A 26079-nucleotide genomic window follows, 5' to 3' on the forward strand; every position below is an offset into this window, starting at 1 on the left:
GTTTAAATAAGATTTTAATAAGTTGTAGTCTATACTGTCTAAGTCTGGCTGGATTTTGATTGGCTGTCAGTGTCTCTATTATTCATCAAATCACTCTGACCTCAATGATATTGTTCACCACTGTTATTATATTTGTGTTGCGGACTCTGACATCAACTTGTGTTAGAGCCATTTTTAAAATGATATATTTATAGTTATTGTTATAGTTATTGTTCTTGGTGTGGACAGTCCTTTAAATCTACTGTGCTTTTTCCATCAGGACCCCTCGGCTTCAGAACGACCCGCCTTAAGAAATGAGGCTCAAAGAATCAGTCGCTTGTTTTAAATCACTTCTTAAAGCCAATTTTTACAGACTTGCTTTTATGCAATGTTGTCTTTTCATTGCTTTTATTGTTCTCATTCATTTTATTTATATGTATTTATATTGGCATTTTGCATTATTCTTTGTTTTAACATTATCTTAACCTTAACCTTTAGCTCAGTCATACTGTTGTCTTGCTTTTTTGTGGCCCTCTGTTGTTATATTGCCTTGTCTGTTAAAGCACTTTGTAAAGTGAAGGTGCTACATAAATAAAGTTATTTACTTATTACTTACTAATATTTTAAACAAATGTATTTGCATATTTGTGTTACATTAAGAGAGTGGTTTTCGCAAACATCCATTCCAGTGTACATTTATTTTTGATTCTGCTGACCCAGTAAGGATGAATTGAACAAGGCCAGACATTATGCATGAGCAACACTGGATTATTGATCAGCTGCTTAAGTAATGCATTCTTAAGTGGTATTTGGATGAGGATTTGCTGTTATTATTATATCATTATATACATGTCCTTTTATAAACCAGCCTAAACTAAAGAATCCCATCCAGATTTGTTCAGATTTCAGTCATAAAATCAAACATGCTTGATAAAAGAGCTCCCTCTTGTCTGAGGCTCAACTGTGAGGTGTGAGATGAATTCTAAACATCCTTGCACAAGATAAAGTGTACAGACTGTTGATCGTGACCTTCCTTTATTTTGCAGCCCACTGCACAATCCCCACAATCTTGACCATCACTCATCAAGGCTGCATCAAGGTAAAACTAGCCTCTGTATCATATATTGTATTGTATTGTAGATCCACTAGGTATGACTCAGCACTCAATAGTAGTTCAACGTGCAATGTAAGATCTTGAAACGCACAATAAATTATGGTTCAAGTATTTGGGTAAATCTCTATCTACAGTGTCCATTTCATGTTGCTGCCTCTGTCAGTTACACGCCATAAAGGAGGGTTGACGACATTGTTGACTTGCTGCCAGACTTTTGGTTAAAAGATATTCAGCGTGTCGTCTGTGCAAAATGAGCCCTTGAACAGTTAAGCTGCATCTTTTTTCTATGCTGTGTTATTTGTGAAGAAAATCATTAAATGGGTACAGCTGTTGCACAAGTAACAGCATGTGGAAATTAAACATCACAGATTCACATTTCACTACTACTTCAGTTTAACCTGAAAAGTCACTGAGGATGCAACATCTCCAGTGCCACTAGCAATGTCTCGACAACTGTTGGATGGATTGCCATTAAATTTGGCACCAAACCTCTGACTTTGTCTCTAACGCCACCAGCAAGTCAAAGTTTCGAAGTATTACGTGATATATCTCCTTCAATCACAAGGATTGACATCAAAAGCCACATTTCCACCGTAGGCACTTTCTCCAGGGACTAGGAACCTTTGGTAGAACTCATTGTGTTTCCATCTAAGGAACCAGGGTCTAAATTAAGTTCCAGGGACATTATTTTACTCTGCAAATAAGTCCCTGCTCAGTGGGTTAGTACTTTACAAAGTACAAGAACTAGCTGCATTCCCACAACAGGAACTTTTCCCAGGGACTGGGAACATTCGAAGGAACTCAGGGTGTTTCCACTTTAGGGCCCAGGGTTTAAATTAAGTTCTGGGAATCATTTTAACCCCCCAAAAGCTCTTTTTTTAGGGGGGAGTACTTTCCAAATGTAAATTCATCTTGATGTGTTGAACTACAATGAACTAAAAATAAACTTTTTTTAGCTACAGATTTCCACATGCTATGAGTATTCAACCAATCAGAAATGTTGGGTTCAGGCCCCACTCCCAAAGTGCATATAATTTTGGAAAGCACTGCCAACTGAGAGAGGTCTTTTTTAGGAGGTAAAATGATGTCCCAGACGGGACTTAATTTCGACTCTGGTCCCTGCAGTTCCTCCAAAGGTTCCCAGGGGAAAGTTCCTGTGGTTACATCGTCCTTGACTTTTCAATGAGCCCAAATATGATGTTTGTTTAAGAACTAGATCAGCTTTTTGGGAACAAGAGGATTGGCATTGGTTTGGACTTCCTGTAAGTCCTAAATTATGTATCCAGACAAAATAAAATGGCATGTGGAGTTCCCCAAGGGTCAATCCTTGGACCCCTTTTATTCAAACTTAACATACTGCCGTTTATTTTTGTGATTATTTTTAGATTCTGTCACTTTTTCTGTCTTTTCTTTGTTTTTATAGCTCAACCCTTTGCTCTGGTTGTCATTTAGTTGTTATTTTTGACTCTCTGTCTTACACCACTTCATAACTGAAAGTAATGTGAAAGAGCAAACATCAAACATCAGCTAACAGCCCTGCCCTGATTCTACTTTTGGGAGGTTTTTCTGACTTCATCTCAAACCTATTTTCTTTAGTCATAATTGATAATGATTTCCCCATCAGTCAGTGGTCAACATGAACAACACACATGGCACATTTTATATGATCCACAACACACGAAAATTCTGTTAGTTACAAATAAAAACATAAACTTAAGTCACTCATTTGTAGTGGTGAAAATTTTTGACTTTCCATCTGCTCAAGTTTGCTCACTTTATGCTCAGACGTAATGTTATGCAAAGCTTTTTTTTTTTTGATAATGTGCTATAATTAACATTAAGAGGCAGTGTAGGTGAAGAATTCATGGTGGGACACTTGACTCCAACAGCAATTACATATTCAAGGAACAAAAAAGGACTGTACTGTTTCCAACCTGACGCCTCTGTCCAGTGCCTCCACTTTCTAGCTCCTACAGCTTTGTTGTTGCTGGTTTTGTTTTGTTATACAATCTTATACAGTCATGACAGATTTTAAAAAAGCTAAATGGATGATGCAGTGACAGCAAGTGGTTTCCTGATGCTCTCATCTGGTTATATTGACAGAGAAGCAAAGAAACCCAGAGGCGATGGACTTGGAGCGCAGCTAAATTGTTTTAGCAACTGTTTTATCAAGGAAGACAGGCTGTGTATGAAGCTTGTGGCCTTAAAAGAGACTGGAGATGTACCATATTTTGTGACTTATCTGCTCTATTTTCTGACTTACCTACTCCCAGAGCAACATGCTTGGAGAGCTGCTCCACTTTTGATTTGACAAGTTCAGTCTTTTAAGATATCAACCAACAATTTTCGAATATAACATACCTCCTACTTTTTTCTGCAGATGGTTTTGTCTTGTTGTAAATACTTTATTTTGAAATGGCCTTCAGATGATGCTAGTTGCCTACTGCTGTTGGGAATAAAGTGTGTTTATTATAAGGGATAATGTGCAGTGAGCAGGTCATTATTGCAAAATAAACCCAGACAGAGTGATGCAGGGCATCAATTATATTGAAGAGGTTCATTTCACAATATTGACCTGCTTACTGTACATTATCCAGCTTTGACTTATAAACCTATAAATTGAAAATATTAATTTTAAAATGATTATATTGATCCTCCAGAGTCTATGATCAGAAACATATCCACAGCGATGGTCTGTTCTTCATAGTAACCATGTGTTATTCATACAAACATCAGAAATAACAGGCATTTGAATGCAGTAAACAGAATTGAGTATTTAATAAAGCCATGTAATAAACATACATATCTACAATGGGAAAAAAGTCAGAGTAAGCCTTTCATTTCAGCATCACCACGACTAAATAACTAGTGTCCGACATGATGATGTTTAATGTCCTTGACAACCTCTGTAGTCAGTTAGCAACTAACAAAACATTAAAATCTCTTAAGCTTGTGTTGACGGCAAACCTTATTTCAGGCATCTGACCAAAAGCCCATTCAAAACACCTACTGACTTTAAGATGAGGGAACTGGAAGTGCTAATATGCTAACTAATTTCTGCATTTTGGAACTCATCCCTGCAGCACTCCATCATTGAGACAATACTTCTAATGTGTAAACTGTTCGCTGGGAGAACAAAAGGATCGGCATTGGTTTGAAACTTCTGCAAGTCCCAGATTGGTTCACATGGAGTTCTCCGAGGGTCAAGCCAAGGACCCCTTTTATTTAACCATAAAATGCTGACATTACCTGATTTTTTTTTTTTTATTAGCTTGCACAACAAAGTCATATTCTGCTGTTTTTCTGCTGTTTTTATATCTTCATTTTCCCTCTGCTTGTCTTTTAGCCTGCTGTTTTTTTTTTATCTTTTTATCTATATAAACACAGACAGTCCTCCCAATTTCTAAAACCTGCTGGGGAAAAAACAACAAGCTGTCAATAAGGATTTCCTACCTGGCGGAGAACAAAAGCTGCTACATCAGTGGACTCCCAGTAAGAGGCATGAAAAAGGTGAGGCAGAGCCACTGTTGGGAAGGCTGTCAGCACATCAGGACAGTACAAAGCATAATCCAATCTTTTGGAGCCCCACCAGCTACTGGAAACTAAAAAAAAACAAAAGAAACACATACATATATAAGCAACGATATGTGGTGATCTGAGGTTAACTCAAGAGCCGTGAAACCTCATGAACCTGAATTCATCTACAGGAGATAATTGAATAAATAAGATAGGACTGTGTAGCTTCCATCCCACTCACTGTTCGCGATGGTGTTTCCCAGCTGGCCCATGGAGCAAATCGATGTTTCACTTTCCACACTGGTCACACTGGCTCTGCGACCTCCTTCCTCTCCTCCTCCTCCTCCTCCTGTGCCTCCCTCAGTCTTTGTCTCAGAGGACGGCTGTGAAGCTGGACCTCCTGGAGTTTGATCACCTTCCAGAAACACGTCTGTGTGGCCTTGGATACTCTCAGCTGGGGAAGGTGCGAAGAGGAGGGAAATAGAAAAAGGCAAGGACAGAGAGGGAAATGCTTTGATCAAACAACAATTGACTGGCCTCAATCTTTAAATCAATGCTGTTATTTTGCCTAATAAGATAGCCTCTTGCTGTGTATTGACTTGCTTTGTGTTTCATCGAAGGAAAGCTGAAGAAAAGCACTAAGTATGAGAACAATGTCAGAAAAAGCTTCCACTTTTCATGTGGTTCAATCCATTTGTATTTTGGCTGTAGAAAGTCCCAAAAAGCATCTTGCTGTCAGCTCCTGCTGACAAGCAGGATCCTGCTGACAAGCAGAATCATTTTATCGTGTTGGCTTCTTCTCTCCCATCTCTCCTATTTGTTCAGCAGTAATATTGCATAACAGGAAAAAGAGTTCCCCGGAGACCTGGTTTCACCAGACATCATGGATCTACTTGTTATTCCCTCAGATGCAGAGCCCAGGAGAAACATACTGTTTTTCATTAATAATTTAATCATCTGAGAGGCAAGTATCTACCAGTTTAGTTCAATATCACATTTATCTTAAACCCTACAATACATCCAGGGGACAAATGAGACACATACTGAATGTAATACAACTTCCCCTAAACAGTATTTCCTTACAAAAATAAGCTGAACAACACAGCCTTGAGGTCTGTCTCTTTCTTTGAAAACACTAGATGGTCCAAAGTGTTTGACGAACATGCATTTAGGGCATGTCCAACTTCACTTTGCCATTTAAACGGTGCATAATCTGGGCCCAATGTAAGGCACAACGTAAAAAGGGACTGTATTCAGTTTCTCAATTAATCATTTTGGGTGTAACATGAACTAAAGCAGTCAGAATGTCATCTCACATTCTCTTTATGAGCCAGGTGCAACTGCATTGATATGTAAATAGAAGATTCAGCAAGTTGGAAAGGTGAATTGGCATGCTGAAATGATCCACTTGTAGCGGTGCAGGCATTGCAGTTAATCTGTGGGTTGGGCGGGCCAGGTCATAAACATTAACATTATGATCAATAGCAAATGGAGTGTAAAATATTAAGAGAGATGGTGTGTGTGTGTGTGTGTGTGTGTGTGTGTATTTACACATGAGGCACAGCAGCATGACTACTGTGAAATTACTGCATGCATGGAAATGTTACTACATTAATTACTGAAAGCAGCCTCTTCATGCATCACCTGGAAAAATTACTCTGCTTGACGTAATTTAAAATGTGGTTTAATAATTAGAGAAGCTGCTTTCATATTTAAGCAAAATTAAAAGCTGTAGTAATAATTGCAGTAATAAACTTGGAATTCTCCAGAGGAACCAGTGGAAATCATTTCACTGGAAGTCAGCAGCTTTACTCCACATAGTTTCATCGTATGAACTTTGCGTATGAGACCTTTTGGATGTGTAAAAGAACACAGAACATAAATTAATATCAGATCCTGACTGATCCTGTTGGCTTGAAATAATCAATGAAATTCCAGCTGCTGTGTCTTGTGTGTAAATCCGCCCAAATCTCTGTTAATGTGGAGACACTTCATCCTATGTTACCCACCTCTAATCATCTGCTATTAATTATAGCCTATCCTATCCCAGACCTCATATCTTAACAGGAAATCCTAGCTGGTGCTGTACACTTGATTCTTCAGTTGGTGCTCATACATTTTGCAAATGGACAAGAAATGATGAGCTTTCGATTTTAGTTTGGATGTGTTAGAGACACTAATCATGTCACGGAGAACAGCAAAAGTTTTGAGAAGATTTGAATCAAATCTATCAAATTCAAAATTACTTGTCCTTACAGTCAATATAAAGTTATTCACAGGAAATTTAAAGTGTCATCATACGGTGTGAGTAGCCTTTCAATCATTTTATAGTTCACTGTTCATGTTAATGTTATTTTGAATTTAGGACAGGGTCTATACAGATTCCTAATTTAGGAAATTCTTTACTTAGGATGCTTCTGAAATAGCTAAATTCATATCCTTAGATAAGGTAGGATGTTTTCCTAAATGCAGTTAGGTAACAGGTTTCTGTAATATCAAAAATCCTAAACGTCGTCCTAAACTGAGACTTAGGAAATTCTGTGATGAGGCCCCAGGTTTGTGTTGGTCAATAGCGTGGTCATTCTCCTGTCTCAAGATAGTAATGCACCAACAATGTGCCTGACAACATCTCATTTTAAGACCAATATGCCATTTGGCACAAATATACTTGCTACCTACACAACGTGGGCGTGAAAATAAAATAATGCCAGCTGCACTGTGCTCTGCTTTGCACTAGGCAAAAGAAAGGGTCCCAAATGTTTCATTCAACCAGACTCTGGAAAGTAACATTATCCTATTAGAGAGGCCTTGGATGTTGCTGTGGATCTATTATGACACTAGATATAGACTGGACCCCTCCTGATGGAGCGCCACTGCACGCTACAGATGAAATGTTGACCTCTGCAACAACCTATAAACCAATCCATGTTCTGCCAAACAACTGAATGGGAAGTAATCAAGATATTTGTCTGTATGTCAAAAGAGCAAGGACTAAATGCAGAGGTGACCCCACTTCTGTATTATGTAATTTACTCATTCCCATTTACTGCAACACAAATCAGTCCTGTGTGATGTCTTTTGTGATGTGATGAATAGGATGTAACGCGTAAGCCGTGAGCTGGAACAGGCAGCAGCATGGCTGAGAAGAGCTGAGACAAAATGAACGCATATGTGCCTGCTTTGCTGCAAATGTTAAGGAGAAGACATGGTGTCTGGATTGGTCTTTTATGGGAGAGGACCTTGCTACTTCTGTCTCCTTAACCTTTGCCTCTGACACAATTCTCTGTTTACACAAGTTCCACTCACACTAAACACAAAGACAGATGATGTGTTTACCTGCCTGCATTCAAATGATCTAACAGAGGTGTTTGCATGTATCAAATTATCACCCAGAATAATCTGTTTTGTCTCATGCCATTATTGGCAGATTAACCCTCTCTCTGCTGCCTGCTGGAAGTGTTGTAAATAAGACGTCAGATGCAGCCGCATGTTGCCTTGTGTTTGGTCTGTGAAGGATCAGCTACCACAGCAGAATACAGATTAAGAGCCTCTCTGTCAGACGTGAGGGGGAGTCAGGTGTGGTTAATAAATCCCCACAGTCAAGGCAAAGAACCATCCACATTAAGATGATGAAGATGATGGAATCTGACAGATACTGTGTACGCATCAGGGATGCCAGATTGGGTGGTTTTCCATCTAAAACGCCTGTTTTTGAGGGGCAGAAAAGATTTTTTTGGTTTGGAAGATATAGCTGGTTTAGGGATTGTTTAGACAGATTAAAAATAATTTAACTCAGGTTAGAAATATCGATTTATATATGGGATTATTTAACCATAAAGTGTACACTTATTGAACCAGTTTGGTGCACAGGTTCAAATGAATCAGGTTCAATCACAGTATAGAAAATACATGTACATTTCTGCAGCACTGGTGCATGTTGCTCTAACTAAACATTGCTTGTGATGGCATGTTCTCATTCTCATTTACAACAATTATATTAATGTTCCTTGCGCAGCTATTCATAAATGACAGTACATTTACAGGATGAGCCACGTGCTCCTGTGATATTTGGCAACAGGTGGGACCTCCACAGACTGTATCACTGATGGATTTTAATTTCGCCGTTAATGACCGCCATGAGCGTGAGAGACGCTCGCCTCCTCTTCTCACAGTAAATCCGCTGATACATTTTCACATCCGTTTCATCATTCACTGTTATTAGACAGCAAATTATGCAGCCTGTTTTATAATATCCAACAGTGTATGGGCAGTGAATTACAGGACATTAAGATGGATTGGCTCATCATACTCATACTTATGAGGCCAAAACAGCCTCTTAGATTGAAGGATTCAGTGTTTTTTCCTAAGTTAGGGACTTTATGGCAAAAGGTGAGAACATATATACATTATTGCTGTGGGTGACACTTTATTTATTATTGATAGAAAATAAGGCTAACTAGTTAGTTGCGGTCATTTGAAAACTGACAGAAGTCCTTTATTTTGATTCATTCAGGTGTGATTGGCAGAAAATATCGGGGTTGTAGACCATAATAAGAGGCTCTTTTTTATCGCCTGACAGAGAGAGATGAGTTTATATGAAGTGTAACTTCTGCATTCTCCAGCTGAGGTGCAGTGGTCAAATCTTTCATTTTTTACAGGTTGCAGGGTTGTGAAATATCTGGGTGGATTTTTGCAAGAACGGGAAGGTTTTCAGAAATTAATGGGTTGGAAAGATTGGCAACCACAACAGAATAGAGATTAAATGCCACCCTCTCTGCCGGCCACCTGTTTGGACCATAATGATGACAACTGAATGTCACACAAAACCCAACACATATTCCCTAAACTAAATAGTGTTTATAACTGAAGACAGGCTCATTGTGTAATACATACTGTATACTTTTTGCAGTGATATCAGCAATTATACCTGATCTGAGTTCACAATCTGTTACAAGCAATCTGTTATCATTAATGTACCCTGCAGTGCTCAGTGGAGCTTCGTTCTCGGTCAGCCTCTGGAACATCAGCACAGCCCTGTCTTTCTTTCACAGCACAATAACCAGCAAGAGGCAGAGAGGGAGCGAGAGAGGAGAGAAATGGCCACTGATGTATTTTCTGAAACACACACATCAAAAAACTGCAGGAAATATGGGGCTTCGTGTTGACAAAGAGGGGAATAAAAGGGGCCGAGCACATGCATGAAAAGCCAAAGTTAAAAAAAAACAGCAATTCAAAGACCAGTCCCATTAAATGACCAGTCCAGAAACAGAAAGATTGTGATTGGAGCACGAGGCCAGGGAGAGTGAAACAGCTGATGACAGTGGTAAAAGGAAGAACAAGCAGAGAATTCACAAGGTGAGGGAGGATGATTGCACTGTAGCCTTGAAACGACTTTGTAACAGAAAAGAGACAGAAAGAGACTTTTAACTCAACGCCCTCCTCTCCTCTCTGTCCTCGCCACGCTTTCAGCCTCCACACACACCAACATCCTATTAGAGGATGATTTCACGGCAGAACAAAAGATACACCTTCTTTGCGTTAAAGCCCCGTTAGCCATGTGATCAATACTGATAAAAATGGCTGTAATTCTGTGTGCATTTGCAGACTTGGATGATCATATTTCCCACTGGAGAGTGCAGCTGGAAATCAATAAGAGGAGGACTCATTCTCTGTATATTAGCAGCATTCATCATAATAAAACCTCCACTGTTGACGGGTGTTGAAGTCAAAGTCATACCCAGAGGAGCCTGATTTGATTGGCTCTCCAAGCCCTCATAACAACTAATTACCATATTACAGAGCAGGAAATGGGTGACGTGTTTTTCTTCTGTGTGTTTGTATGTGTGCCGCTGCCTCTGTGCGCACCTGTCCATGGTTTTTAATTTAACACATAATTTGACAGCATGCAAGCTCGATCAATGGACCAGAGACGCAGACCCGTAATTAAAAGCCGGTATAGCAGCGAGCCTGCGACGTGTGTCTGCTTTTACACTCCATCACCTTTTCGGCGCTGCTTGCATCACAAAGCGTTGTGACTGGCTGATTAAATTAATAAATCATCCAGTGGGCATCCAGTTTACACGTGTAAAAACACCGTTATTTACTATCATGTGTGTCACATATCAGGGAAACACACAGATCACTCTGTTTATAAAGGAAACAAATTAGATAATGGAAGCTGATTTATCCAACACATGAAGAACAGTGCAATTATTTCAAGTGAGTGAGAAGTGGAAAAAGACATGGAATACGTATTATGGGCTTCATCTATCTGGGAAATGCACCAGCTTTGGTATTCAGACAGCACATGGGAGAAGTTAGCCTTCAGGGCGTTTTAGTTTTAGTTTATTTTGATCATTTTTCAGTTCAAATACACATGTAAATAAATAAAAGCAAAGCAAGTCAAATATCAAATCAAATCAAAGCAAAACAAAACTAATTAAGTTAAATGGACCAAAAATTTGTAGGCTGATTTTTTTTTTACATTAAGCACACTTTTGAAGTCCACCAAATGTCTACATTTGACAGCCTTTAAGCTTATGAATAATATGTTACTTGGTTCATGATAATCAGCTCTGTTTAGAATTTTTATAGGTCTTTTCTGAAGTAAGAAGATGGGGCTTCTGACAGAAAGCCTTTCTAATGAATCTTTTATTATCTATTTTAACCTAAACCTCATATGTACATTTGATAGAAATCTGATTATAAGTTTGTTAAGTCTAGTCTAGTCCAGTGTTTTAACCCATTCATCTATTACAGACTGCTCCTAGTTCAGACTTTGTTGAGCTTATACTCACCTCTTAATGTCAAATGCCCTTTCTGGCAGAAAGTGTTCTCTAATCGCTTTATTCAAACATATCAAGATCATTACAGGAAAAGCCACAACGCTTACTTGATATTTGGCAACTGGTGCACAAGAGGGAGGGCAGGCATAGTGGTGAAAGTCTTTTCTGTTGCTGCAATATTCAGCATCAATGATGGATTTTAAAAACATATGAAACTGTTGCTGTAAAAGCCTCGGCAGGCAACAATTCAAACACCAGTGTTTTGGGTTGGTGAAATGTCCCAAGTCCAGCCAAACAGTGAGAAAATACAGGCAGAGAGCAGGGTCTCTGCAGCCACCAACACCACACACTTCTACTGGAGTATAAGTGATGATCGAAAGGGATTGTGTAATATTAGTCTGTACATTGCTGTTTTTAGGAAAATGTTGCAGATTACACCTTTAAATAACAGTTGAATAAACTTGCTACTTAAGTCAACTTTCTCCTTTTCTTGTAAGACTGTAATATCACATCTTAAATTAGCTAATGTTAGCAAAATGCTAGCTAACTAGCTAGCTAATGATTGATGCAGATTAGCTAACCTGTTAGCTATTTTCTTTGCCAATATTAGCTAAGTTAAGATGTGAATACTTGTTGCTTTTACAGGTCCCTCTTTCCAATATAGAAAAACTTAGCATATAGCATATCTAAGTACAAAAAACAGGAAACGAGATAGCTGACAGAGGTACCAAGCTTGCTCAACCATCATTGGAGCACAGAGCAAATAAGAGTGGGAATTAGGATGGGTCAATTGACCACAGACAATGCAAAACCTTCTGTTTCTATCTCTGCTGTCTGTACCACTGTGCAAAGCCCCTCCCACCACATCCACAAGCTCAGATGCATCACAAGGAGTCAGGTGTCCTGTGAAACCTCTCTGTTGCCATGACTCATCTTCTCAAAGACGCTCCTCCAGTGCTTCACGGCAGAGCTTCATCCAACAACAGGATGAGTGGCTAGTACATATAACACACACACCACTGTCCTCCGCTGTTTCCCATCATGCCTCTTTGCCACTCATCGATGCGAGCACCATGGCATCAAACATAATGAGCCTGAAGCTCCATGTGGAGCAGGGACACACACATGTTTTGTACTATACGCTGTTGTAGCCAGGCAAAGGAAATTTATCACAAGTTGCTGGATTTTCAACAGGATTTTCCACCACTGAATCAGGCTTTCACCATCAAATGGATGTGCATCTGCATTTGTAGAATAGCCAGTATAAAGGCCCTCTGTCTGAAATGACCTTTGATTGGGCAAAATGTCCCTCACAGGTTAGATTTTCTAAAGCCTGAAAACAGAAACAAAGACAGGTGCAGAAGTCGAGTCCACGAGACCACTTGAATTACAATATGCTGAAAAGTTATTCTGAATTTTTTTGTCCAGTGACTAGTCTGTTGTGACTACTCCCCCCTATTCTTGCAGTGAGTACATTTTAATCAATTTTATCATTAGATAAAGAACTCTGCAGTTGATTTGATAATGTGTGACAGCGTCCAAACATACCGTAAAGTAGACTGACAAGACAATAACCTGGGACTCAACATTAAATTGCTATTTGCTGACAGGCTGCGGTGTTTTTCTGGATATTAATGCTGCTCTGATCATTACTGTGGTTGTACAAGGTTTTTTAGATTAAACCGACATGAGACAAATCTCACTTACAACTAAACATCACCTCATTCACAGTGTTTGGTGTGTTTTTCTTGGCTTACAGATTTAATTTACTTTGTGAGACAGACATGATAATTAAGTGATACATTTTTTTTTACAGTGATATAAGAAGGCAGAACGTATTTGCATATTGTGCATATTTAACTGTACTACTGTGGCCTCTGTGTAAACATGCCAGCAATACAGACTTGTGCCTAATCCAGATGTGACAGAAATGTTACCAGTTTAGTAATGATACCAATTGTGCCATAATTCATTCATATTCATGCAATATTTTTTTCCCCATGTATAATGTATGACCAATAATTCTCCACATTCCTTAAAGCACAATAACTTTGACACGTCATAGTTTATTTTTTACATATTAGTGGAATATTATGAGTTAATTTGGAACCAGTCTGATTTATTTAATACATTTCCTGTCAGTAATGTATACAGAAAACAGAGTGGCTGCTTTCGTCCTCAGGTTTTGTTTGGTATGTTGTATGAAACACATATAATAATTCTGATGTCTTTGTATGGATACTTAGCTTTAGGTAAGTTAAGGGGTGATTGCACAGATGGTAAGGTATGTCTGGCGTGTGCTCCTCTCTTTTTCCAGCAGCTTAATGCAACTTAAAAGTTAAAATATTCTCAAATCAAAGGCACAGAGTCACACCGCTCATTAATGTAATCACATTTGATTGCCCTGTTGCTGCCCCACAGGCGCACCAGCTCTTTTGGCTGACACACTTGGCCAAGACATTTTTGAAACAACAGTGCTTGTAGCAGTGTATCTCTGTCTGACTGGCCCCTCAGATTGTCATCATAACTTTATTTTGATGTACATTTGCCACCATGTTTATATAATAAGGTGTAAGTCTGAATGGTGTTTGAATTCATTTTCAGTCCAGTATCACTTTGCCCATCCCACCTGGGATTAAAGACACCGTTTTGGAAACTACAAGACAATTATGCATCAACATAATTTCAGATGACATGTTTTTATGTTTAAAATTAAAAACAAAAGTGCACTAAATAGCAGAGGAAAAAGACACCACTTTTGCTACAAGTCTATTTTTTTATCTTGATCTTCTCCCAGCTCTTCTCCAGACATGTAAATGTGTAATACACTTTGTGGATCATCAATGTTTATTTTGACTTTAATAATCTGCTTCTGTACTAATCTCACTGATATGAATAAGTAAAAGTAAAAAGGCTAATGGAAATCATTTTTCCTCATCACTGAGAGGGCACATTCATACTTATTTCTAATGATTGCATGTTGAATAAAAGTGCTTTAAAAGTTTCAAAGCCTTTCACCAAACCACAGTCTTGTGATGCGGCTTCATGGTCGGAGGCTGTTAGCACAAGCGATCGGTTCTGTCCTACTTTCTCACAGTGAGGTAGGTTGGTAGAGAGGCAGGGAACTAGGCAATGCGTCATGACTGCTGTTTAGAGAGAGTCTCTGTGTCCCAAAAGTGGGCTAAAACATGCTTCAAATAAATCAGTGGCTCATTAAGGACTCAGTCTCCACACCCAAGCCCTCCAGGGGGATTACAGCAGTCCTGCACCACATCTAGCAGACTAATATCTCACATACTGTGTCTGATCCTTAGAGAGGGGTGGCAGGCTAAGGGTACTGCTCCACAACAAGATGAAGTATAATTACTTCAAACCTCAGGGTCAGGATTTAACTCAGCCTCTGCAGGGCGGGTTCACACAGATGAGATCGAGGCTCTGTGCACATGTGCACCTGTGAAAATTCACATTACTTAGTCACTGAATCTCTCTGCCGCTCTAATCTAGTCCCACTAACAGGATTCCTCAAAGGTTTCAGGCCAACTTTGAAATGCAAAATCCAAAAGGTTATTAAAATGCCACCACAATTACACCAGGAAATTGATTAACCAATGAAATATTCAGGAGGAGCAGCTCCCAATGCAGGAAAATTGATTTCGAGGGTGGAATCACAAGTCTTACCTATGAGCATCGAACGTCCGTCTCCTAGAGGGTAACGCTGGTAGCGTGGGACAGCGAACGGTGGCAACTTGTGGAAGAGAGGCTGCAGCAGAGGCTCCAGTCTGGAGGCTGAGGGGTCCGATGGGTAAAACAGGTTGAAAATCTGTGAGCAGGCTGGGTGGAGCTGGCTCACTGAGGGACACAAAACACAATGGACAGGCAGAGACATTAGGAACAGAATTTTAGTATGCAGTATAGCTGTGTCACATGAGCAATATTTGGTCAACGAGGACTTGGAAACTTGATAAACAGGGCCTGCAGAATCCTCACCTAATTTCCTACTCAACCCGAACAGCTCTATCTCAAAAACAGAAAGAAACTGAAAATCACAAGTTCTTTTCACTTGAAAACACACTTCTGTTCTTCAGTTTGATACCAAATATGTGGCACACCAAACAAAACAACAAGTAGCACTAAAACTGTAACTGTAATTGTCTGAAAGAAAAGAAAGTAACTTCAGGTCAATTTTTAACAAATATGACCCACAACATTTCTCTTTGTTTGCCTCCTGAGTTGACATTCACAGTCTGCCAACAACAGATCCTTTGCTGGATAAAAGTGGGCTTTCAAAATAAAAGAGAAATGTCCCACACTTAACCCCACACAACTACGGTTTTGGACAAATGTGGCAGCAGGCAGTGTGTCTGGTAACTTGCATGAGAAAAATCACTCAGTCAACTAATAATCCAGCCAGATCATCCAAACAAGATGCTATTTCCTTAAAAAGAATTAAAATGTCAGATGAACGAATGTATTTGTGCACACAACCCACAACAAAAAATACACAGTGGATGAGATACTTTCATTTTCACATGATTTGACCAACATGTGTCACTTGTAATAAATATAAACTGTTGAGGATAAATAGTAAGCTATCGCTGAAAATGTTTTAGAAAAAGATTTAAAGTGTCATAATCAACCAGACACGCTTGTCGCCTTCCGCAGCATGATATCAATCCTTTCTGTTTTAGCAAGACTACCAGTTGGAAACTGTCAAAGGATTGCAAACAGTATTAACTTCTGTAGTAAAAAGTCCCAGCCAAAATAGAAATCCTGCTGCTGCACTAAGCCTGATGCACGCACAGTATCTGTTATTTGTGTATGTGCATGTGCACGTTGTGTAGATGCATGTGTATAAAGAGTTTCACTCTCTGATATGTGTTGCATGCGTCTGATTCTTACCGTGGACGGCAGGCAGCACAGTGCGTCTCATGGCCAGCACAAGGCCTAACGGACAGCCAAGCAGGAAGCAGTCTGACACCTCGAAGTCAAAACGGCCGGGGTTCAACACCAGACTGGTGCTACTGCCGCCACGCACCTCCACGCCCTCTTTCATCAAACTGGGTAACACACATGGACACAAGATTTAGAAATGGGTCAAATTTGTAGTGCTTGGATAGTTTCTCTGACTGTCAGTCCCTGTCCACACGCTCACTGATTCTAGTTCACTGCCTATTATTTGGTTACATACACTGCCTGGCCAAAAAAAATAAAAATAAAAATATTTCGTCACACCTTAAGCTGTGATTACAGCACGCATTCGCAATGGTATCATTTCATTGAGCTTATACAACGTCACAACATTTATTTCTGTCCAGAGTTGCATTAATTTTTCACCAAGATCTTCTATTGTTGATGTCGGACGGCTGCGTAAATTCTTCTCCAGTACATCCCAAAGATTCTCAATGGGGTTACGGTCTGGACTGGAAAATGATGTCTCACGCTCCCTGAACCACTCTTTCACAATTTGAGCCCGATGAATCCTGGCATTGTCATCTTGGTATATTCCTGTGCTATCAGGGAAGAAAAAATCCATTGAGAGAAAAAATCATTGATCATTCAGCATGTTCTAGGGATGCACCGATCGACCGGCCAGGAAACCAGCTGGTTTTCTGTGTGACCGGCCCCGGCCAGCGACCGGCTGGTTAGTATCACATATCTAATTGTGTGTGGTCATATTAAATCCAGGTTGTGACTTTTTTTTGGCCAGGCAGTGTATTATCCAGATGGCCACTCTGAGCCCTGATTAGCCAATAAATAGATCAGAGGCAAGAATGTGCAGATCCTGTGAAAGTGGTTTATTCAGGAATAATATGTTTGGGTTGTGTGAATTCATGTTGTACAAAGCATTCAACTGCATATGACTATAATTATGCTGTTGTTATCACTGTTAAATTCTGTGTTATTAACAATTAGAACACGTAAAAGCCAGTAAAAGGTCCACTTAAAAAATATCAGTTTAAGTGCAAGCTATGTAGGTCTTTTGACAAAAAAAGTGATTTTACCTCGCAGAACATGGGAGTTGTTGGACTACCGCTGCCTCAATCTGTTTGTTTGTGTTATTCTCTGACTTTGGTGAATCTGAACTAACCTTTTAAAACACCAAAGTCAGACAACAACACAAACTAACTAACCAATGGCAGTGGTAGACCTGCAACTCCAGTGTTTTGGGAGGTAAAATTACTGATTGTGCCAAAGGAGTCTGGTTGCTTTGGCTTACCTAATAGCAGTTTCCTGTTGTAAAAGATTATTTTACATCAATGTAAAGCGGTGAAAACATTCTGAATATAGGGTATACTTAAACCGATATTGATGGTTTTAGGTGTACCTTTATTTAAGTGGCTAAATACATTTTGTTGCTGACCCCGTCCACAGCAATTGATTGTTTAGCTTCCATGCTGGTACTGCTCTCTGCTTCTCCAAACTGGCATCATGTCGACTGGCATCTTCTGTACGTAATATGCTACAATACCTCATACACCCTCATTTCAAATAATCAGAACTATCCCTTTAACGTGATGATACAGACTTGGCTGTAACTACAAACGACAGACAGACACTGTAATAGTTTTGTTTTCATTTTAAGAGAAATGCAGGGTTAATTGAAATCTTAAATGTCAACAATGTTCATGCTGAATTAGGGAGAGCAAATGTCTCTGTCTTGGCACTGATGAGTCAGTGAGGCTTTTACTTTGTCCTGATTGGTTAGTTGCCTGGTATTAACATTCTGGGGTCGTTGTCGGTGCCGGGCCTTTATGACTCAGCCCGAGCAGCTCTTCACTCAGCCTTCACAGGCTGCATCACGCTCGCAGCTGTTTGAACAGCAAAGCCGGTCTCGGCCTCAACCTTCTGCTGACTGACGAGCTCTCTCTGCTCTCCAGCGAGCCAACATTTCCCCATTAAGTCCTGCATGGGGAGAAAGGATTAGCCAGCAGTCTTCAGCCATCTTTAAAAGCCAAATCAATAGTGCTTCGATTGCCTTCTGCCTCCATTTTGGTGTTTGTCTTCTCTTTCGTGACGTGTCCGCTCTTTCACTTCTGTCTGTACGTCTGCCTTCATTTATTACTGCTGCACAGTATCCTCAGAGCTGGTAACTTCATCCAAACTGCACAAAAGTACTGAACTCTTAGAAATAAGGGTTCTAAAAGGGTTCTTCCTGAAGGGCTGAGGTTCTAACTAGAAACATCTGCTGCTCAAGAACCCTTTTTAGAAGAAAGGGTTCCTCAAGGATTCTTTAAAAACACTAATGCTTACATTAAGAACTTTCTCTTGAAGAAACTATTTCTTTTTAAAAGAAACTAGTTCTAGATGAAACCCTTGGAATATAAAATGGTTCTCGGTAGAATCCCTGAATGGATTCTTGTTAGCACCCTTAGAAAGTGGAAAGAAAATAATGGTTCCTTGCGGGGTTTTCTTCAGTCCATTAAGAACATTTTATCCAAAGAACCCTTTCTGGAAGATAGAGTTCTTAAAAGGTTGTTGAAATTCTTGAAGAACTTTTTCATCACAGGTTTGTCAAGGGTTCTTTGCATCCTAACATAAAAAGGATTATTGGTAGAACCTCCTGGGTGGGTTCTAGATGAAAGCTTTGGAATTTAAAAGCGTTCTCAGTAGAGTTCCCTGGGTGGATTCTAAATAAAACACTTGGAATGTAAAAAGGTTCTTGGTAATGTCCCTGGAGTGGGTTTTAGATGAACCCCTTGGATATGAAAGGCTTCTCATTAGAACCCCATGGACGGGTTCTGGATGAAACCCTTGGAAAAGAAAAGAGTTCTCAGTAGAACCACCTGCATAAGTTCTTTGTAAAACCTTTAGAAAACTAAAAGCTTCTTGGTAGAACCGCCTACATGGGTTCTAGGTAAAATCCTACAAACATAAAACGGTTCTCAGTAGAACCTCCTGGGTTGATTCTAGATAAAACCCTTGGAAAATAAAAGAGTTTTTCATAGAACTCCTTGATTGGGTTCTTAGATTGGGTTCTAAATAAAACCCTTGCAACATTAAAGGGTTCTTGGTAGGTGGATTCTAGGTAAAACCCTAGGAATATAAACAGGTTCTCAGAGGAAGCCCCTGGTTGATCATCCTTAGGAAGTGGAAAGGTTCTGAAGAGTCCCAGGTGGAACCATTACACCATAGAGGGGTTCTCTATTGACACTCTCATAATTCTGGGTAAAACCTTTCACAAATGGTTCTAGGTATAACCAGTTATGTTGGGTTCTCAGTAGAACTCTCTGAAAAGGTTCCAAGTGGAACTTTTATAAAAGGTTCTACCAGGAACCAAAAAGGAACGTTCTCCTATAGGTACAAGTGGAAGAACCCTTTAAGTTTTTAGTTATTTCTTAGAGTGTACATGCTGTTGTGTCCGTGTGGCTGAAGAGACAGTGAACCGTTGGATCAGTTCTTGTCACATGAACAGAACATGAACATGATGAAGAGGCTGAACTGTTCTCTACTTCTGTAAACAAACTCATGTCTCATGTTGACATGTGACATCTATTTCAACAAAAATCCACTCTGAGCAAGTACACGTCTCATCCACCGCCACATAAAACGCTGCCTGTTGGTGCAGAAAGTGGAGTGGTATTTTTGCCGCCTCGATGGACTAAATTTCCATTTTTTCAGCTGTAACACTTGTCATTTAACTGCAGATTGTCACCATTAGGTTAAATAAATATGACAAACATTGCAGACTAACTGTTACTGAACTGTGAATGTGTTGGCATGTTTTTATGAGGAATAATGAGCAAGGAATATGTGACATTTCTCAAACTGCCCAGCTTTTACTGTAACAGCAAATAGATGTGATGCTGATGCCTGCCTATTAGGCGTGCACTGAGCCTTTCAGTAGCTCTAACTGCACATAATCCCTTTTTTCTGAGCACTTTAGACTAAATAGATGTCTAATGCTGTCAATCACGTCCATTTAGCTGTTTGAGAAGTATTAAGATCTGTTTAAACATCAGCGAAATTAGCCAAAACACACATTCCTTGCAAAGACAGATTGGGGGAAATGGGACAAAGTAAAATAAAAGCGAAATCAGTTCCACTGCTTCCTGCACTCTCCAGGGTTTTCATAACAGCAGTGTTAGGACCATTTGCACATGATTTCACAGGCAATTCCCAGTCGGGGCCAAAGCGGAGCAAAGTGTACGTGAAAACATGTGAAATGGAGTAAAACAGACGTAGACAGTCATCCGAGAGGTCTTTCTAATAGGACGGATAATGTATGGGGAAAGCAGCTTTAATGAGCCCCCCTGCTGACTGGGAATATGCAGTGGGAGGTGAAGGTGAAAAGAGCACATCCAGGAGCAGAGGTTACCCTCCTCACAGTGAGACGCAGGCTTAATCAGGAGCGTAACAGGAAGTGAGAGGTGAGAGGCTCGCCGCCACAGACACAATGTGGCAGAACTGTGAACTGATGGGATCCTCTCCTCAGCAACTGTGTGGCTGTAAGCCTAGTGGAGCATGTGATTTGCAATGGGAACGCTGGTTGTCTGAAGTAAGTCGACATGGCAGGCGAGCCCCCTTCAGCCACCCGACCTGGCTAAATTCAGCAGCTCGGCCTCCTGCACTCACACACACACACACACACACACACACACACACACACACACACACACGAGCTGGCACAGGCCCAAACGGGCTATTTATAGCCCAGCAGAGGCAGGTAGGCAGTCAAGCTGCAAATGTTGATAAAGAGCAGGGGCAAGATGCGGTGACACATTCCAGGGAAAATTTGGATGAGGGCTGGCATGCAACATCTGGGTCATCATATCACATTCATGACAAATTCTATTAGATAGAAATAAATGACCGAATTTCTAATACAACTCTGCATGTCTGATATGATTTATTGCCACATTGTGGGTATTTGTGTGAACTAAATGCTGGTATATGTGAAAAAATGACTTGTCCACAGTTTGTTTTTATAGTTGTAATTGAACTTTATATATATTTATTGGTGTTTAATCAATAGCAGATACTCAATCAAAGATGTTTCTGTTTCTCCAGATCTTCAGTCTAAATTTCTGTAAAATCCTGCTCTGTTCTGTTAGTTTTTTCTCATTTAAAGTTTAAGTTTCCTTATTCAAACAAACAGCTCCACCAGACGAAACAAAGTCAAATGAGGTGCAGTTCTGCCATTTCTAGACTACTGACTAAATATCCATTAATATATTTTTAACTGGTTAAATTCTCAATGGCAATTAATTGATTAATGATTTCTCATTAACATCCCTTCTCCAAGCCTGTGCAGCTGTAGTGTGAAGTGCTTGTTTGATCAGATCACCTTACCAGCAACAAAAACACATGAATAATTAATTTGGATATTAATTCAAGTTGTTCTCAGTTATGTTTTTAAAAGTAACTAAGTACATTACATAGTGTAATGTATACTTAAGTACAAGTAAAAGTGCAGACTTGAAAATCTACTCATAAAAGTTCAAGTACCTAAAAAAAAATACTTGATTACAGTAACTTGAGTATGTAGTGTATTTGGTTTAGGGCAAATCTGCAAATTTAAGTGCTGTATATGAAATTTAAATGCTTTATGGTTTGTTTTTGGCTAAAACACCAAATCTCATTTTGCTCCCCTGTATGTCCAGATTGACTGATAGTAGTAGATTACTGCTGTACTTGACAAACTACGTGCACAGTTTGTTTATAACCTCCCTCTCACACAAACCACTGTTATGAGAAAGAGTCTGATTGAGATTGCAGGCTGTGTGTGTGTGTGTGTGTGTGTGTGTGTGTGTGTGTGTGTGTGTGTGTGTGTGTGTGTGTGTGTCTGGATAAGTACAGGCAACAATGAAAAAATAAAGTTGGTTTTGCACTGAAGCCATTCAAGGTCACTTTTATTCTTTGATGAGAGTAAATAAAAACAACTCATGCTTTTCGCCTTCTGACTGCCTTCTTAGATGCTTTTGATTTTTATTTTCCTTGCACTGACAGAGATTTGGTCTGAGTTTACTGAAGCTTTTTCTTACTTAACGTGCATAACTGCATACTGCGTGTGTTTGCACTGGTGTAAATGAGTGCTCGGTATGTGCTTTTGTCTTCTTTTTCTAGAATATAATCACTGGGATAGAGAACTTCCAGGTGGTTTAAGTGGCAAATGTGCTTATTTGAAGTATTTGTGGTTATTTCAGGGAATAAAGGTCAGCAGAATCTGGTTAGATTGAAGCTATTAGTCGGTATGTAGTTGAGAGGAGCAAGTTTTCTAAAATTCAGGTAGACATTGAAGGGCCTCATGCTATTAATACAGTGTGTATCTATGAAGATAATATCCTCTATTAGGGTATATGTATTTTTTATCATGATATTGATGTCCTGTGTGTTCGTGTGTTCTGTCCCACCTGGAGAAAAAGCTGTGTTGGCCTGTGGACGAGGTGTCTCCATCATACGAGTCGCTCTGCTTGCGGCTAAGCGGCGGCCCGCCCTGGCTGTGCCCTTCATTTGGGGCGGAGATATCGATGTTGCTCTTACTCAGCCTCTTGCTGGAACTCAGATTCGGGCTGGACTCTCCAAGCAGGCCCGAGTTATCCTGAGAGGAACGAGGAGAATAAGATGCGAGGACGTGCAACGTACCATAAAGCTGCATACACTCACAGCGGTGGGTGCACCAGGAAATTACACATAATCAGACGGGAGCTGATGCGTTTTCCCAGGTGAACAGTTAAATGTGGGGAAAACTGTGCCCGTGAGAGAGTGATCTATTAGATGTGAGTGGATTTGAATTGGAGAGGGGAGGAGGAGAGAGGGAACAACAGACAGAAAGTGAGTATCATGCTATGCTTAGCAGCAGGAAAAGGACATCAAATAACAAGCTTCTTCACAAATACACTCAAAAACTCACTAAAATATAGAAGCAATATTTTTGCTCCCTTTTTCAGAAGTAAAAGATCCTTTTCTGTACTCACAATAGATTTATTTCTCTCAAATCTTAAGTATAAATTTGTTTAAATCCATGTTAGTCAGCACTTCTCTTTTGCAAGGATAATCCATCCACCTGAGCGAGAGGCTTGAAACCCTGTTCAAGTTTTTGTTTGATGTTGATAGACCAAGTAAAAACTGAGGCATGATCACATAGATTTGATCGCATTTTATGTGTTTTGGGTCCAATATGTTGATGGCGTATTTCTGAGTGAAACAATAATTGTCAGGTCATATAGGTGATGTGCTGAAAAAAAGATATCAAACATTAGCACAATAAACTTTCTTTTAATGTATTCAATAAAGGCTAAATCAAAAGTATTCAAAAATGGGCCAAAAGGCTAAAATGTGCAGTTTTATCTTGAAAAAAGACATTTATTAGGCACTGAATTATGACTTCACGTGACTGAGTCTATAGATGGTGAGGCAGAAAACTAGTCAATATCTGGTGTGACCATTTGCCTCATGTGACACATCTCCTTCACATACAGTTAATCAGGTTGTTGATGGCCTGCAGAGTGTTGACCTCCTCTTTAATGGCTGTTTAAAGTTGCAGGATATTGGCAAGAACTGGAACATGCTGTCGTGCACATCGATGCAGAGCATCATAAACAAACTCAGCAGGTGATGTGTTTGGTGAATCTGCAGGCCAACCAAGAACTGGGATGTTTTCAGCTTCCAGGAATTGTGTGCAGATCCTTGCAGCATGTGGCCAGCCTGTGCATTGTTATGCTACAAAATGAGGTGACGGCAGCCCCCTTTTCAGGGACCTAAGATATGTCTGCACATACCATAACCCCACTACCATCGAACACACTGTTCGCAATGCTGACATCAGCAAGCCGCTTGCCCACATGACACCATACACACTGTAGGGCATCTGCCCAGCAGAGTGAACACTGGGATTCATTCATGTATCCAGAGTATGAGACACCATAAGGTGAGTACTTGCCCACTCAAGTCGGTAACAACAACAAACTGCAGTCAGGTGAAAACTTCGGTGAGGACGACAAGCACACAGATGAGCTCTCTGGTGATGGTTTCTGACAGTTTGTGCAGAAATGATTTGGTGTGCAAACCAACAGTTGTGAGTCAGGTTGGACGTACTGCCAAGTTCTCCGAAACAACGTTGGAGACGGCTTATGGCAGTGAAATGAACACTCAGTTGTTCAACAGGCAACAGCTCTGGTGGACATTCTGCAGTCTGCAAGCCAACTGCACACTCTCTCAAAACCTGTGACATCTGTCATATAGTGTTGTATAATGAAACTGCACATTTTAGAGGAGCTTGTTGTTGTGACCAGTCTGAGGCACACCTGTCGGATGGATGGATTAAATTGGCAGAGAGGAGTAGTGCTCACTAACACGGATTTTAAAAACATTCAGTAAAATAAGCCTTTAGTGTGTTAACAAAATCTCTTCGATCTTTTACCTCAACTTGTGAAAAATGTAAGTGAAAACAAAAAACTTTTGTGTTTATATTTTTGTCAAGAGCATAATATTAGTATTAATTTTTTCATTATTGATTCATCTGCAGATTATTTTCACCATCAATCATTTAGTTTGAAATATACTGCCATATTTTTAAATAAAAACATCTACCAATTGCTTCTTTTGTCCAAACAACAGTCAAAAATACAAAGACTTTTCATTTACTATCATAAATAACAAAGAAAAGCAGCAAATTCTGACATTTAAGAAGCATGAACCAGCAAATGTTTGACACTTTTTCTTGAAAAGTTACTGCAACAATTAATCAATTATCAAAATATTTGGCAACTAATTTTCTTTAGACTGAGCGACTAATTGTTGTTGCAGCTCAGTTGTTGAGTATTATGTATACTATTACAGGGAAACTACAGAAAAAATATCCCCAGCAAATCACTGAAAACAACTGGTGATCCACACGCACAATATTAACCTCCTCTGTGACTTTTATTTACAACTTTAATAACCGAGACTTATCGAGAGACACGGTGTCAAGGACATTGCCTCTGGTGTACAGTGACATTTCTAAAAGCCGTGTCTTGATAGAGGTGTTGTGCTGAAAACAGACAGGAAACAGACACATTGGAGGTGATTTTGTGTTTACTAGAGAGAACGGGGAGTCGTTCCAAGGACGTGACCACTGCTCATGTCCTAATTAACGCCACTGATGAAAACAAGGTATAACACAGGCATGTAATCTTCATCATCTGCAATGATCTCTTAATCATTTTTCACCAGTTAAATTTTTTCACCAGCTGTTCAGAGTGTCCCAAACCTCTCCGTTCAGGTCTGCGTACCATCATCATCATCATCGTCGTCGTCGTCATGGTTTCAGCATAACAGTGAGCTCGTACCTTGAGGCTCTCGGTGCTGTTGTTCCTGCTGCTGTTGTTGGGGCTGCCAGGCCTCTGGTGGTTGCTGAAGCACAAAGCGTCGAAGCAGAGCACTCCTCCCACACAGTCGCCCATCAGACAAACCTGCCCAGAGAATATGTCATTTAGAAGATCTCCACATACGGTGCACTCAGTCAGTGAAAGCTTTAACAGGGCGATTGGAGAGTAAACTGGAGAGATGGATGATTGAATTAAAAAATGACAAAACACTCACTGTGTCCCAATTTTTTTATATAACTATATATAATTACACTCTCATAGTATACTGTTTCTGAAAGTTAGTAAGGACTCAATGTATTTTACCATTTTTAACAGGTAATATGATCAATATTGCTGATAAAACATTCACAAATAAAACTTTTTTTTAAGGCAGGTA

At 39.8% G+C, this 26079-nt stretch overlaps 1 protein-coding gene across 1 annotated transcript in view; it reads right to left on the reverse strand.

The window, feature by feature from the left end:
- pitpnm3 (PITPNM family member 3) overlaps nucleotides 1-26079 on the reverse strand; it is a 150814-nt gene that overhangs the window by 16401 nt on the left and 108334 nt on the right. The window contains exons 7-12 of the mRNA XM_084717946.1: nucleotides 25665-25787; nucleotides 22746-22933; nucleotides 16294-16451; nucleotides 15073-15243; nucleotides 4851-5063; nucleotides 4547-4695 (exon numbers count right to left, since the gene is read on the reverse strand). Of these exons, the coding sequence (XP_084574072.1) occupies nucleotides 4547-4695; nucleotides 4851-5063; nucleotides 15073-15243; nucleotides 16294-16451; nucleotides 22746-22933; nucleotides 25665-25787 (1002 nt within the window). The remainder of the gene's footprint in view (nucleotides 1-4546; nucleotides 4696-4850; nucleotides 5064-15072; nucleotides 15244-16293; nucleotides 16452-22745; nucleotides 22934-25664; nucleotides 25788-26079) is intronic.

Source organism: Lutjanus erythropterus, chromosome 4, assembly GCF_056507025.1.
Source record: "Lutjanus erythropterus isolate fLutEry1 chromosome 4, fLutEry1.hap2, whole genome shotgun sequence".
In the NCBI taxonomy this organism is placed as follows: domain Eukaryota; kingdom Metazoa; phylum Chordata; class Actinopteri; order Lutjaniformes; family Lutjanidae; genus Lutjanus; species Lutjanus erythropterus.